The sequence below is a fragment of the Pholcus phalangioides genome, unplaced genomic scaffold, assembly GCF_987345545.1.
Source record: "Pholcus phalangioides strain wild (caught in Gottingen) unplaced genomic scaffold, Ppha-v1.0 ptg000015l_1, whole genome shotgun sequence".
NCBI lineage: Eukaryota > Metazoa > Arthropoda > Arachnida > Araneae > Pholcidae > Pholcus > Pholcus phalangioides.
Window position 1 is genome coordinate 82,162,428 of NW_028301608.1, and position 16,754 is coordinate 82,179,181.

General features: G+C 32.8%; 1 protein-coding gene across 1 annotated transcript in view; it reads left to right on the forward strand.

Moving 5' to 3' along the window:
* LOC149076821 (uncharacterized) overlaps positions 1–16,754 on the forward strand; it is a 32,489-nt gene that overhangs the window by 15,151 nt on the left and 584 nt on the right. Inside the window, exons 7-13 of the mRNA XM_089244519.1 lie at positions 2,747–2,765; positions 3,819–3,902; positions 5,146–5,285; positions 5,771–5,924; positions 9,693–9,717; positions 12,415–12,505; positions 14,507–14,647. Coding sequence (XP_089100645.1) covers positions 2,747–2,765; positions 3,819–3,902; positions 5,146–5,285; positions 5,771–5,924; positions 9,693–9,717; positions 12,415–12,505; positions 14,507–14,647 — 654 coding nt within the window. The remainder of the gene's footprint in view (positions 1–2,746; positions 2,766–3,818; positions 3,903–5,145; positions 5,286–5,770; positions 5,925–9,692; positions 9,718–12,414; positions 12,506–14,506; positions 14,648–16,754) is intronic.

Here is a 16,754-nt window from a genome sequence, read left to right on the forward strand (position 1 = left end):
AAAAAAAGTGCCAAGATTGGCTGAACATTGATGGTCAGCGACAGGCAAAAGAGATAAATTATGACTACCCTAGTTTTAGGCAGAAGGATCTGATGAAGCTCAGCAAAAATGGTATTCGTTGAGCTGTTGGTCTACTTACTGGTCACTGTACTCTTAAAAAGCACCTTAAACCTTAATGTCGTAGGAGTTAGTAGTGATTCAACCTGTAGAGGTTTTTTATATAAGAAAGAAACAGCTACTCACTTTCTTTGTGAATATGAAATGTATTCTGCACCAGATTTTTGCAAGTTTCGTTGTACAGCTCTTCGCATACTTTGTCAGAACAAAATGACCCAGAATTAACCATGAAGAGGTGGCTGCACATTGAGTTCCACCTACACTCTATCCAATCAACCATCCAAAGTAGGAGAGTGTATGTACTTTACATTATAGTTACCAAAATTGACTATGATTTACTGGTTTACAGTTTCTTCTATTGTTTCTTTTCCAAGTGTTCATGTTTAAAGTCGAACTTTTGCACAATGAAACTTGCAAAAATTTGGTCAATTCCAGTTTTTCGAACACATTACGCGACCGATAAACATTGAAATATCAATGATGTTTTAATTTATTTTACTTTATTGAACCATAAAATAAGCATAACAAACTTTTGCATGTCTCGTCAAATTTTAAGTAATAAAAAATTAAGAAAATGTTCAATTTGATCAATTTTCATAATCTTCAAGTACTATGTACGACCGGAAGATATCAACTGATTTTAAAATTTTTTATGTTGTTTTTCTTCTTATTAAAAGAGGCAACTTTTCTGCACTATAGCAATTTGAAAATGAAACTTCATTTTTTTTTTCAACCCACCCTGTTGTACATACATGTTTAAGTTACATATTTTGAAGTTGTGGAAAAAGAAAATTCAATTTTCCTCCCATTTTGCCCAAAAATCCTGCCTGGGCTGTAAGTGAACAATTATTTTCTTATTTTATTATTCCCAATTTTATTAATCAAATACATAGTTCAACATGCGCTAAAAATATACATTTAGGCATAATGTAAGATGTACACATGTTTAAATTAGATATTTTGTGGTTGTGGAAAAAGAAAATTTGATTTTCCCCATTTTGCCCAAAAAAACCCGGGTTTTTTAGAAAAACCCACCCGGGCTGGGGTTTTTTTTTAAAAACCCGGGTTTTTTACAACCCTGACAACAATATTACTGACATTTGTATTTAATGATAATTCAAGTTACTCTGTAATTTTAAGTTCCCAAAAATGACTAATTTGGACAAGTGGGAAAAACCTCCAGAGTAATGAATCCTCAGAATCACTGCTATCTCCTCCTCTTAATCCTCCTCTTAACCAGATCATTTTTTAATTGTTACTGTGCTCTTTTAAAAATATTTCAGAATTTAATTTAATGAAGCAGGGATATTCTTCAACAGTGAGGAATTCAAGAAAAAGAGAAGCATGTGACTTTAGCTCCTGAATGTTTGGGTTCGATTTAAAAAGAAAAAAAAAAAAACGATGGTTCTGTTACATAGCTAAAGTTTTTATTTTTGATGTATCTGAACACTTTTGGATACATTTTCTGCTGAGTTTGAAAAATTTGGAGAAAAAAAATTCAGGCACCATCCTGGTTTCTCAGAATTTTCATTATCTAAATTCATTCATTTTACCACAAACAATTTTCTTGCTGTAGTTCTGCATACAACTCGAGGTTCAGATGCAATTATGCAGAAGTGGGTGTGTTTGTGTGTGAACAATTATTCCCCTGTTGTATGGTAAATTTTATTAATCAAATACATAGTTTATCGTGACCAAAAGTGTATATTTAGACATAATGTAAGATGTACCCATAAAGGACGTACATACATGTTTAAATTAGATATTTATAGGTTGTGGGGGAAATAGGAAATTCAATTTTCCCCAATTTTCCCAAAAAACCAGTGTTTTTTACAACCCTGGCTACTAAGGACTTTTGGGGGGAAGGGATAGTAGTACAATAGACCTCTGGGGTCACAGTTCTAAGTTCCATGGAACCACCCACCCATATATGTCTAGTTCTTATGATTCCCAGAAAAACCAGAAATACTTGTGTAAATCAAGAATATTTTTTTCTTAATGAACCACAATTCTCAATGGAGAAATTCATCTAACAAGATGAGATTTATTGTATTATTTAAAATACTAGCCATGATGAACAAGTTCATTGGTGGCAGTGCTGTTCAGGAACATGATAAGTGTGCTGGCTTCACATGGTGAAGGATTATATACAGTTAGATATAACTTAGTGCAACTATATATTGATTTACTAGTGCACTAAAGTAAGAGTTCTTTTATGGCAACTTGCTGAAAATAGTTTTCTATTATTCCGAAATTCATGACTCAAATACTAGCTGACTTTCCTTTACAGAAACACTAGTTAGCAACACAGTTTTAGTGCATTTCATATACATGACAGAACATACTCTTTCTTAATTTGAGGGGAAAAAAATATCAGCATGCACATATTATTTGTACAGTAAACCTCCTGCAAATTACCAGAAGTAATAATTTTTTTCAACTTGGACTATGGCAAAATGTAAGCCCAGTGAATTTTTCTTTTCTGATTTCATCGCATAAAGAGGGGTGTAATATTTAGTCTCAATATTTATGATCATTCCTTGCACATCACAATGTGTTAAATGGGTACAAGATTTTTGATATGATGTTTATATGTGTGTGTAATAAAAATATATATTTTTCTTTTCAGGAAATAAGGGTCGGAGGTGGTAAGTGACTTTGTTTGAGAATTAAAATGGATTTTTAGATAGAGCAGCACTAATGAATTTTCAAATTCAGCACATTGAACAGTGATATCAATAGTTATTCATATATTTTTTTGTAGGTAAAATTAACTGATATTTAAATTTTATAATATTTACTTTATTTGGCTTGCATAGTTATTGCATGCTTAGAATGAAATTTGCCTGAACAAAAACAAAATTTTACATGTAAAACACTGAAACTAAAACAAGCAATGAACATGAAACAAGAGCATTTCAAACAAGAGCAATAAACCTATCTGGTAAAGCAATATATTAATACAGCAACACCCAAAAGTTACATTAATAGTTGGACTGATGGTAATTGTGCAAGTCTGTATAATTTTGCCTACGAATACATAAATATTACTTGATCGAGATAGTTTTGGATAGATCTAGACTAAAATTTATTGTTTAGTGTTTCAGCAGTTCCCGAATAATTTTAGTCGTGTGTGAACCCCCCCTGAAAATCCTGGTGTTTGCCATGGTCCCCCCATTTATAGCAGCAAAAACTAGTCATCTACAAGCGAGAATGTTCTCGAATGATGAAAGACATACTATCCACTACTAGTAAATGTGATGCAATAGCAATACCATCTACTGGACTGCAAAAGAACTAAAACAGTGTTTCACATTCCTAACTATAGATGTCCGCACACGAACAATTTTTGTGAAATCAACCCTATTACTACTGCAGTCTACCAATGTTGTAATAGTACTTTTGCACATTAATTTAACATTGTAATTTATTTATATTTTTTAGTTTTCTTCCACTTAGCATTAATTTTTTTTCTAATTTTACGATTAGGCCATGGCCCCGCAATAAAAAAGATGAGAACCCCGGGGAGTCCAGGCACCCCTAATTGGGAACTGCTGCAGTAGATTGATGAGTTTCAAGGAAATGAATTCATCCCCATCCAACGTATCTTGAGCTGCTCTCGTGTGTATGGTTGAATTATCGGTTGTGTTTATGTGCCTGTCTTTTCATACCATAGCATTTGATCTTTTTTTGTTTTGCAGAACATAAAGTTCTGGCAACTAAACAGCTGACACAACCGCCAAAGATTCAGCAAGCTATTGATAAAGAGAAACAGCCAATTATAGGTGAACAAATATTTTTCATACTATTGATTATTCTTTTTAAATATACAGGGAAACTTCCTTAGGTGACCACTTCTATTCCCTGGCCAACTTCCCTATGCGGCCTGTTTTTCTCAGAACGGACAATAGGCTCCATCGACATAATGAAACCCTATTATCCCTATTCTGTGGCCACCTCTGTATGTGGTCAGTGGCCAACCTGTCCGCGGCCATTTCCTTATAGCTGAGAGTTTAAAAATACAAGTTTTAGGGCATTTTTTTTTCTTCCCAATGCATTTAGAGCTGGTAGTTCTCTTTGTATAACTTTATGATCCTTATAAATAAGCGTAAATACCTTTTAGGATTTTGTCATGAAATTTATGCTGCTGTTTTTAACTTTTCTAAATCGATGTTCTTAGTATCACCAAAAAATGTATTCTGTTGACGGTTCATTTGATGCAAAATATTTTAATTGATTAGCTGAAAAAGAAATTCAGTTATATGTATTGCCCCATTTAGGGATTTATCATAAAACAGTTTGGTGTATCACACAAAAAGTAGTGATTCCGGACACTTTCTGTGATTAGGTGATGCCCAATACCAATATTATTGGGCGTCCTTGGAAGAACTGAAACTGAGATGAGGTAAAAATGTACCAAAGAATATTTTCAGTGAAAAATAAAAATTATAAACATAGCAATTTCAAAATCCTTCTAAAAAATATTGTTACAATGGGGTTTATCATATGTAGTAAAGGATATTGTTGTATTGAGAGGATATTGCAGACATATGGTTATTCCAAGAGATGGTTATTACAAACAAGATTTGAAAAAATACCATTGTAGGATTTATTGCTATATTGAGTGCAATTGTAGCGAAGTTTCACTGTGTATGTATCTGTTTTTTTGGCATTGTGAATAGATTGAGCATGAGATTTATTTTTTGTAACATTGAAAACTGTTGTTTCGATATGCTCCCTGAAATGTGTTTTTCCTGTCATATAACAACCTCTATTTGACAGTCACCTCTGCAGACAGCCACTTTTTTGCTGAATACTGAGTGGCCATCTTAGAGAAGTTTTACTGTATATTATGAGCCTTGGGAATTTAATGTGAACTTTGATTCCTATATGGACTTCAGTGTTTAATTATGTGTTTGAGCCAAGCTCCACAAAAAGTTTGTTCCATTTTTTTTCACAATGTTTTCAGTTTCTCCCAATATGTATAGATTTTTTTAAAATGAGATTTATGTTTTTATACATCTGTAGGTCTAACCTATGTTACTGAAATATTGCGTCTTGATAAGAAACAAGATCCAGTGTATCATTGCTCTTTATGCCCCGCGGACTGTCAGCTGTCTAGTATTATTGGGCATGTCACAGGCTTGAAACACAGGATGTCATATATGGTAAGTTTTATTTTCATTACATCGTTTTGTTTATGTGGTATGGTAAAAAAAACCTTTTCAAATCAGGCACGACAAGACAATGCAAGTATTCATTTAATTACTTTAAACTGCTCCCATTGTTCATAAGTGATGAGCATAGTAGACTGCTTATTCGCTTATTGACTATTTGCTTTATATGGGAAAGAAAGGTGAAAATTTTCTCTGCACAAATGAAGAGGTACATCTCCAATTATTTGTGCAGTTTAAAGAATAAATACAAATTCAACTTGATGGTATAACAAGAGTGAAAATATTTTTTCCTTTCTTTCTGGAAGGAATTCTCAAACTTGTATGAATAAACCATTACTATGCATAACATGCACTCTTAAGTAACACATGCATTGAAAAAGATTGTGTGGTCACACAGGATATATGAAGAATCCTTTTAAAAATATCTTTGCATGTTGGTAACTGTTAATGCTTAATTTTGTTTGCTATGCTTGCAGAAACTAAATGTGCCTGATGTGTTTACGTCTATAAGCAATTGTGCAGAGAAGCGGAGCAGCCAATCTGATAGGGCAGAGTATTATGCTACACGTGTTGAAAGGGAACACGGCCGTGGAACTATGATTGTAGAAGAAGAAATGGATCCATCGGAAGGTGATCTAAGTACATTAAAATCTCCCAACAATAGCCACTAATGGGGCCGCGAAAAATGTTGCCACTATTGGGATATGGCCATTATTTGGAGTGATAGTTTTATTTCTGAAAAAAAAAAACCAACTGAAATTTTTGCAATCTATGTACATAGCATGTGAAATGACAATCCATTTTGTAACTGATTACGATAGTTATATAATCGATTATATTAAAATATATGATTATATTTTATAATAATTGATTAGTCGATCTACAGTGCTATTATGACATCTAAAAATTCAGGCTTGCAGTGCTCAGGTTTAATTTTTTCCTCTCCACTGTCTTCAATATACTTATCAAACATTTCTACCCAGGAAAAGAAAGCATACACAATCTTTTTTCCCCTACAGTTTGGGGAGTGGGAAAACTCTCTTAAAACTCAGCTCAAAAATTATTTTTCTCATCGCAATATGTGTATTTTGTCCCAAATCCATGTCCAAAGTGGCCGTTATTTGGAAATCGTTGTTCAGAGGTTTCTTGTAATGTTAGGTCTATGAGACGTGTTCGGTTCGAACAAAATTTAGCTGTTAGAGGAAATTTTATTGTAGTTTTTTTTTCTTCAAATTTTAAACTTTTTGTAATAATTTTCTTTGTTGTTGAGGAGGAAACTTCTCTTTAATGTAGCCTTAGCTGATTAGCAAACAAGATTTCCTATGGTGGCTTTTTTAAATACCAACTTTTATCCATTTCTCAAATTCAAAATACAGTTGATGCTCGATATAATGACACCCCTCTCTGTACTTTCGAAACGGGCATTATATTTGGAGGGTCGTTATATCGAAAGTAAAACATGTATATCATAGTTTCCCAAACTTTTTATTCCATCGCCCCTTCATCAGAAAATTTTTCCTCTCATCACCCCCCAGCTCAAGTGAATCTATAGGACCCTATGTTAAATCCATAGCTTCTATTACCTTTCCCCCCCCCTCCCCCCAACTATTCTTTCAGCCACCAGTGGGTGATATTGCTCACTTTGGGAAACACTGATATATATCATAGTCATTCTATGAAGAAATTTTCCTACCGGTCATTATAATGGAATGGTCGCTATAACGAGCATAGACTATAATTTTTTTGTGCTGTTTGTTTTTAAATATAGAAGCTTTACATTTCATCATGCATTAAGGCTGTTTTTCTCAAGGTGTAACGTGTAACAGTGTTTCTCTAAAGTGTTGCCAACTTTTGTCGGGCATTATGGCAAGCTGAAGATTTTTGTGCCTATCTGTGCTTTGAAATGGTTCTTTTATAAGTGAAAATATCTACTAAACCATATTCTATTGAGCCGCAGGTGACAAAAGTTTGAGAACCACTGATTTAAGGTAAGATAGAAAAATAAAAACAGTGAAAATGGTGCTGCTGATCATTTTCTAAGTGGGGGAATCCCGGGGAACAAATTATCATTATGTGACATGTTATATCGTATATATCTTAGCGTGTGCATCTTGGCTCCTAGGGGCATCATGGTCAGTTGGTGATATTGATGTGTGCCGGTTCAATACTTTCTTAGACTATTTTTGGGGATGCAAGGGCAAGGAAGCTTCAGGTGACAAAAGTTTAAGAACCACTGCCGTAGCATATGGCTCATATCAACTTATTCAGTTTAGTCAGTCTGTTCGAGATGTTCTGTTGAGGTGTTTTTGAAATGTGTGTATATCATGTATAATAACGACGAATTAACAAGAAATTTTGTTCCGAATTGAGGTAAATGGCATTAAAAAACAAGAATATTCTAAAATGGGTTTATGATGGTATGATTGTAATGCAGAATATGAATATATACAGTGAAACCTGTATCGAAAGGTTAGGAGGCAAACTATTTTCCGTTCTAGACAGGTTTCCGTTTCATAGAATTTGCATATAAAAATATATGCAGTGATTTATTTCTATCGTTTACAAAACTTAAGTTTTGAGAACATAACCCCTAATTTCTATAAACCAACGAATGTTAAACAGAGATATGCATATCATTATTTTGAATTTTTTCATGTTTGCTGTTTCAAATAACTACACATTTGAAATTTATTTAATTCGCTAATAGTTAAACTTCAATATAAAACGTTCTCCTGAATAGCAATAGAATGAACTCTTACTTTTGTCAAAAATGAAATTTTTTTTAATACAGTAAAACCTCGAGAGGCAAAATTGTTCTTACGTGTGATTAAATTTATGCTGTTGTTGTCATCTTTTCTACATCAACATTGTTAATACCATCAGAAATGCACTTTTATGTATTTATTCATCTCAAAAAATTGTAATTGATTAATTTACTATAAAACTTCACTAAGATGCTTTGCCCCTGTAAAGGAGTTTACTGCATTGTACTTGTCATGCACAGAAAGTAGCAATACCAATAACTTTAGCTTTCTGTGATTTTTAGTGCAAAATATTGATGTTATCAAATGCCTTCAGAAGAAGGAAAACAAGTAACAAAGTTAAAATTAAATTCAAAGTGATTTTGAGAAAAATATAAAAAGCGTAGTAAAGGATATTGTTATAAAGAGTATCGTTGTAGTGAGGTTTCACTGTATTTAAAATTAAAATTGAGAAATTGCATACCTCTTGAAAAAACAGTGACAATGAGATCAACAACCAATAACGTTTGTAAAAGAAAGATTCTACATTTTTGTGTTCAAATTCAATACTCGTTTTTCTAGTGGCTGGTGGCCATCTCTGCATTGAATGAAAATCTCTGCAGTATCCAAAACATAGTACTACTGAATTTTGAACAATAAATCAGTCTTCCTCGCGTTTTACACTCTTCCGAAATTATGAAACGTTTTTTGAAGAAATAGGAGTATTTTCTAACAAAAGTCACCATTTCCATCATAAATGAAATGCTAAGAAAGCTTTTACTAAATTTTGAATCGTAAATCATCTTCCTCTCAAGCCTGACCCCCAGAACCAGTTCAGAAAGATAATAACCATTCATCGTTTTTGCAAGAAGTGAGGGTTCGCCTAACAAAAAGGGGATCAGAATGACTTAACTTTCCTCCCATCCAAAGGACAAAAACTGCACTTGGCCAAAAAGTCTCCATTTTAGCAGATGTTGTATCTACAAATAGACTAAATGTGCCCTTCATTTCAGCATTAGACAGTTTTTGTTTTAAAGAGGTTTCCTATGATTGAAAAAGCATTAATTATTCACATTTGTTCCGTTTAAGACAGATTGCCGTCTCATACAGTGTCCGTCAGGTTTCACTGCATATATACATCACAGGCAGAATGTGTCCAGTCCTGCTGCAAAATGATCTTGGAAAGGGTTTTAAGAAAAGAGGAAAAAGAAAGTTTTCTGTGTGCAGAAAACTTAGTTTTTTTCCACTGGACATTTTTTTAGTTAGCTGAGGGCACATTTTAGAAAAATGTGAAACTCTGTGCTTTGTGGGAATAAGATATGTTGAAGCACTATTTTTTTAAATAAACAAAATTTGCTTGGTTTATGTTGGCAAGCATGAAAATGCAATGAGTTTTAACAAATGACATTTTTCAAAAAATTCCCAGCAAAAGTTTCAGGTTTTTTTTTTGTACATTGCAGCAAAATGTAAAAGCAAATTTATAATAGAATAATTTTTTTTTCAGTTAATATTCAAAGTTGGTTGTAATATTATTTATTAGTCTGTTCGATGGATAACCAATCAAACATAAGGGTACATTTTTACTGATGTAAAAGAATTTAAATTAGTCCCATACATACTTGTTCATAATGTTATAATCTTTTCATTCTTTCCACAGAAATGGATGTAGAAGATGGAGAAGCGTAAGTATTGCTGCTTTTTTTTGGTTTTCCCTCTGTCATTGTTATCGGGTATTTTTCTCTTTTATGTTAGTTTTTTTTTATTATCTTTTCTTCCAATTTTCTCTTGATTTGAGGCAAGATAAATTTTTTAATCTGACAGTTTCATTACATGTTACTCTTAAATAATTTGATTTTTTATTTAAGCTAGTGCAAAAATTATTTTTCTTTTAATAGTGTTGCAATTCAAACACAGTATTTTGTATCAAATTCTGAACTTTGATTCCATATGGCTTTTCAAAATTCCTATAATAATAACAATGACTGATGACTAATTGACTATAATCATTCCAGAAATTTTTCTATATACTGCTAACATATTCATTAAAATTCTGTTGAAAGCAGTTTCTAAAATCGATTTTAATTGATAAGTTGGTGGCATATTGAACTATAAAAAGTGTTTTTGCTATCAGGTGCGTATTAATTAAATATTCTTGTTTCTAAATGGTAGATCTTGTACTATTTTCTCTTTGCAATTACAAATTGAATTAAGATTATCAATTATCACTATGAAGGTAATAAGTGTTATAACCCTTCTCAAATTATTGTTTACCACCATTATTTCCTGCACATAATTTGCAGCAGATTGTAATCTGCAGATGTAATTTTCACTATTTTAAGAAAAAAAATTTCATCATATAATTTCATTCACCAATGTTGAAATATGAAGGAATGGAAGAGGGTTTTGGTTGTATTTTTTGTAGAAAAAGTGTTGATTTTGCTGCTATAGCATCTACATGTCATCTATAAATCTTTCAAAAATAATTTTTTTACAAATTTATTTACAAATTTTACTTATGTACTTAATTTTCTGAAAAAAAAAAAGAAAAAAGAATTTAGTGAGACACTTATCATTAGCATTTTCATTGATAAGGAGGTCTTTGCTAAAATGTAGATCCTACTATGTAGGATGTGGTAACTATGTATGTTGTGGCCAATGTTTGAAATACAGGGTGATTCAGAAAAGATGGGACAAACAATTGTCATCAAAGAATACATGGTCTAACATGAAATGCAAATGCGCTAGCACGTTTCGAAATGGGCGCTCCACAAATGTTAAAACAGCACTGCTGTTGAAAATTTATCAGGAGAAAGAGAACACAGTGCATGCAAAGAAGGGGAAGAAGAAGAAACCATATGCAAATCGGTGTCACAGTGAATAAAAGGCACGGATACCAGCCCTATGAAGTTATTCCAACGTGCAACTGTTCTAACAGTTGTAACGAATGAGATAATGGTGCACTTTAATAATGTTGAGTCCGCACCTTTCATTCACTGTGACGCAGATTTGCATACGATTTCTTCTTCTTCTCCAGGTTACATTTGTATGCATTGTGTTCTTTTTCTCCTGATAAATTTCAACAGGAATGCCGTTTTAACATTTGCGAAGCGGCTGTTTGAATTTCATTTTAGACCATGCATTCTTTGATGACAACTGTTTGTATTGGTGTGTACTATCACCACTTAAAGTTTTCCCCATCTTTTATGAATCGCCCTGTATAGGCTCTTCACAAAGTGACCAGGGCATGAAATCTGGCTGATGTGTGAGAGATATTGTTTAATCAAAAATTTTTTTAATTGATTAATTAAATTGTAATCAAATATTTTTGAATGCTAATCATTTACAGCAAACATAGTATTGATCAGAGTTGTCTGAAGTGTTTTACACCTGTGGGTGCTTGACTTGACCTTCACATGGGGGATTTTGATTTCTGAATAAATATGGGGGGATGCTCAGATGTGCTACAAAATACTGTGGGTGCCTGATCATACGTGCGTCATACAGGCTTTACATTATGGTTGTGCATGTGAAAAATTGCAATTATTACCATTGCAAACTACCATTTAGTGGACAACTACTGCCATCTATAGCACACATGTAGGAAGAAAAGACAACTTCGAGGAAAAACATTGTTTAGTTTGCAGTAAAAAAGTTGTTCTAAATGCTTAAAAATGTTATATATACATTCAAACCTCATTAGTGCGTCACCCAGTTAACACGGCACTCCGCTTACCGGGTCGCTTTTTGGAAGTCCCAATTGTTCTCAGGCAGGAACTAACACAGCTATGGCTTACTCCGTTTAACGAGTCACTCCGCTTACTAAGTCATATTTTTGCTCTCCTGAGAGTGACTCATTAAAGAGGTTTGACCAATTTTGGTATAGAACCAAAAAAAATGTAAAATGAACAAAAAAATTTGATTGAATTCGGAAAAACAATGTTTTTGGAGCAAATCACTTCTAATTGTCTGTCATCTTTTCGGGGCACTAATATTTTAAATTCAAATTATTCATGTATATAAATTAAATGTATTACATTCAAGTTTAGTTTTGTATTGATTTTGTTATTGTCTTCTAAAAAAATAGTAATTGAGAAATTGAAATGTGCAGGTCATGTGGATATTGTGCTAGAGAAGAGTTTTTTTGGATTCTTAAATGAATATCAAGAATATAAATTACTAAAATCTGTGATTAATTTTTGATTGAAATGTAATTGAAAAAGTTGGGGCAAAAAGTGTCTTAAGTTTAGGATTACCCTGAATTCTAAATTTGTATTTTATTTCAAAATTGATTCAAGTGATTCTTTTTCTTTCCCCATGATTCATTGATGGATTTTTTTTTTAATAATAAATACCTATGAAATTTATCTGATTATATTTAGTGTTTCAATGACTGAAGAGGAATTTAAGTATGTGGTGGACAATATCAAGACATGGTCAGGAGTTAATAAAATGGAAGTGTTACAAATGCATGTGAGTGTATTTATTTTGCTCTGGTACAGTTGAACAAATTATATAAATTGAGGTTTGAACATTTGAACATGTATATCGTAATACAGTGGTACCTCAGCTAACGAATGTCTTTACTTGTGAATTTTTTGTCTAACAAAGCTTTTTTCATGATTTTTCTGACTTGGCTGATTAATGCGGATTAGGCTAACAAATATTTTTGTTGATATGGATGTATTTGCTAACATAAAACAGATGTGTAGTGAGCACTGATGATCATCAGAATTACTGTCACTTGAGCCTGATTAACTCGTGCCCTTCTCAGAATTTTTTCCAGATGTACCTTTTTTTCTTACCTTACCTATTTTTTCTGAAAGTTTTGAACTATTGCATGTGAAATTGAACTATTATGTAGTAGAAAATACATTGAAAAAAGCCCTTGTTTTCAGAGCACACATTTTTTCAGCGAAAGACTCAGCATCAAACTGAGCAGTCTGGACATTGTAGGAGTTTATCTTTTCCATCTGCATGTATCAGCTCTGAAATGATCTGACCAAATCAAAAATGGATGGGGACACCTACGAAATTGACTGGGTTGTGTTAACACCACCTTCAAAAGACTGAAGCTGGTGTTGGTGGATGTACAGTGTAAAATAAAAAGATCTTTTCAGTATCTCATCTACCTGTAAATTCTCATTCATCCAATTTTGAAGCTCTTCATTTCAATCAGTTTTCGTATTTTTTATAGCGCTCCTCTGCAGTTTCAAAAAAATTATCTTTAAAATTTGGGCAGTATCTGCAACAAATTAAATTATTTTTCATAGAAATCTCTGAGAAATCTTGTTTCAGCTAACAAATGGGATTCTGGAACAAATCAGCTTCGTTAGCCGAGGTATCACTGTATTATGTAATCCCAGTTATTACTTTGCAAGGCCATATTGTTGCCTAGAGCCACAGTAAAACCTGAATTTTAACAGCCTCTAGTAACCGAGACACATGATCAATCTCAGATTAATCGGTCACACATCTTTCATAGGATTTTTTTTAATGTATTTTGTTTTGGTATCATGTTAATTGCATTTACCCTGTTGATTTTAGCAAGCAAGTTTTTCTCAATATCTTGGATTTAACGAGTAAATGCAAAAACAACTGTAGAACTTTTTGAATTTCTTTCAATATTTTTACAATAAGTAGATGTCCTTAAGCAAGAGGTGTATGCCAATCAAATGGTCTAACAAAAAGGTCTCTCATACTTTTGTTGTCATTCGAATGGGAATGAATGCATGGGGTTAATGGTTATTTGTAACAATATACTGCTACTCATGCTTACTATAGGTATTTAATTTCTGAAATTCAATTTTTTTTTACTTAAAAACATATTTAGTGAGTGATGGTTTTTACTAGCATTTTCGTTGATAATGAGCTCCTAGCTAAAATATGGATCTTACTAAGAGTGGGAATTTATAGAGCAGTTTTAAGAAAGGAGAAAGATATGCAAATAGATCCTGAAATATGAGTGCTCAAAAAATGAGAGAGTTTGGAGAATTTTGATTCTGACATTAGCAGTGCTTGGTATGGATTCTTTGGAGAAGGTTGATAAAAGTCTGTAGCTGGACTCTATGCTTTAGTATTTTATTTAAAAAGGGGTTTTTTTTGTTATTATTGAGCGAGATCAGACTCCATTGGTCTTCGATGTGGTCATCATTAAAAGCTACCATATGTATGTTATGGCCAATGCCTGAAATGTAAGATTTTCATTAAGTGGCCAGCGCTTGAAGTCTGGCTGATGTGCATAAGAGACTGGCCAGACTTCATACATTAGCCGCAACATTTATAAAATTTGATTTCCCCCCCCCCCTCCCCCAAGTCATGGAGAAAAAAATTGTGCCATCATTATATCTGTTTCTGCTGTACAACTGATTTTTGCTGTATAATCAGAAATAGTTAATAATGGATAAGTAGATTTCTTGATTGGAGCATTATATTTTTCTAATATTAAAGATTTAATTTATCTCTTCTTTGCAGTTTGAAGATATTTTTGCGAATGAATTGCATAAGCCTGCATTTGAAGCAAGCCACGTGAAAAATGTAAAAAAAATGCGCTCTGATGTGAAGCGAGCATGTGTCAATGGAGCCATGGCCCATGTTCAGCAAGATACTCACAAGGTGAGATGTATTAGCTTTGTCTCATTCACATGAAGAATCTGATACTTTTCTATCAATTTTAGTAACTCGTAGGAAGTAGGTTAATGTTAAGGTCAATGTAGTACTAAGGTTAATGTTAACCTTAAGCATGTGGCCTGGATAAGGTCTAGATCAGGGGTCTTCACCCTTTTAGACATTGCGGGCCAAATTTGAACTTTCCATGATGCCCGCAGACCACTACATTAAGTTGTGCATTCAAAATTGTATGGTGGAATCCATATCGACAAGGACTTGTATAGTGGTGTTTTATCAAATTGCCCATAATGACCTCAAGTAAAAACAAGGACCCGAATGTGTGTGAGATTGATTTTTATTTATTCTGACATCATTTCTTCCATCAATTCTGAAATTGTTTGTCACTAATTATGAAAATATTTCTGTAACTAATTCTGAAATTATTTTTTCATCAATTCTGAAATAATTTTTTCAATTCTGAAATTATTTTTTTCATAAATTTTTGAAGTAATTTCTTTGACTAATTCTGCAATTCTTCCTTTCAGTAATGCTAAATATGTTTCTGCCACCAATTCTGAAATTATTTTTGTTGCTAATTCTGAAAATTTTCCTTTCACATTCTGAAAATATTTCTGTCTCCAATTCTGAAATTATTTGTTATTAATTCTTATATAAAATATCATGCTTTCTTTTTTCAATTCTGAAATGATGTCTTTCAGTAATCTTGAAATTATTATTTTCATCAATAGGTTTCAAGCATTTCTGTAAATTAAGTAATTACATATTCCTTTTCTTAGATGCCTGTCCCTCTCCAGAGATAATAAAATTAAGGGCCTCAAAAAGTGTATTGGATTTTCTCTCTCTCAACTTGTTAATATGGCTCCGCTACTGTATCAGATGCATAGTGTTAATAATGGTGAAATACAAGCTTCATAGAATCAATTTTTAAAAAAATCATCTGTCAATGTTTTTTTAGTCATTTCCTTAAAATGATCGGTGAGTCACATTTGTCTCGCAGGCCATGCGCTGAAGACCTCTGGTCTAGATAATGTCAGGAAGGATTTTTTTAAATGATAAAATATGGAAACGATGGGAATACATGAGTTTGTTTTAAGGGGATTGTTGTGTTACACCTATGGCATAATGTTTATTGCACTCATACATTTCTCGTTATATTCATCTCTAAAGATACTTGTGGCATTTGATATCAAAATCCAAACCATCATTAAATTCTTATTTAATGGCGATTTTTCCGTAATTTAATAGTTATATTAACAGTTATATTTTGGAAAATATTGAATGCTTTTTCCCCAGAAAATGGAACCAGTTTCAATGTAAAATATTTCATGTGAAAGTAGAACAAGAGTTATATTTATCTCTAATGGAATACTTTTTCCTTCTTCTGGGAAGGGAACCCATGAATGAGTTCCTTTTGTGTCTTTTCCAATTGCTTTTTGTGAAATGGCGAATTCATTCATTGCTAACCGGGTCCATTTTTACTTGGACCCAGTTATGACTTGAAGCCTGTTATGAAAATAACTGCTGGACCCTTTTGTGGGACAGATAATTTTGGCTGATTTCTTTAGATTTTTATAAATGTTTTTACAGATAAAGTAAAGCCACATTGTTTTCTTATTACAAAAAAAAAAAAAGGAATTCACGCAATTAATATATCTTCTCCCTTATGCCAGAAACATGAATGTGCTAATTACAAAAACTTTGGAAATGATGTTAGTGTGAAGTTTACTCTACCCACACTTCTCTATGAATGCCATTTCCTAAAATGTTTTGTAACATGTTCTTCAAAAGGGGAATACATATTGACGCTTCTGGAAAAACTTTGATTGCAAAATAAGTTATCTGACCTGCTGGTAAACCCAAAAAGTAAAAATTTGCGCATTCATGTGTCTGGCATAAGTGGGATGGTATATACAGTGCATGCCACTTAGTGTGATCACATCAGGACTCTGGGGGTTTGATAACGAAAATGGATTGATAGCAATAACAGAAACAAACCCAGATGCAAATAAGTGTTGACCAGCTCCAATTCTTTTTTACACAAAATATTTAATTGTGCAGCTGCATTCCACTGAGTGTTCTAAAACTGGATTTT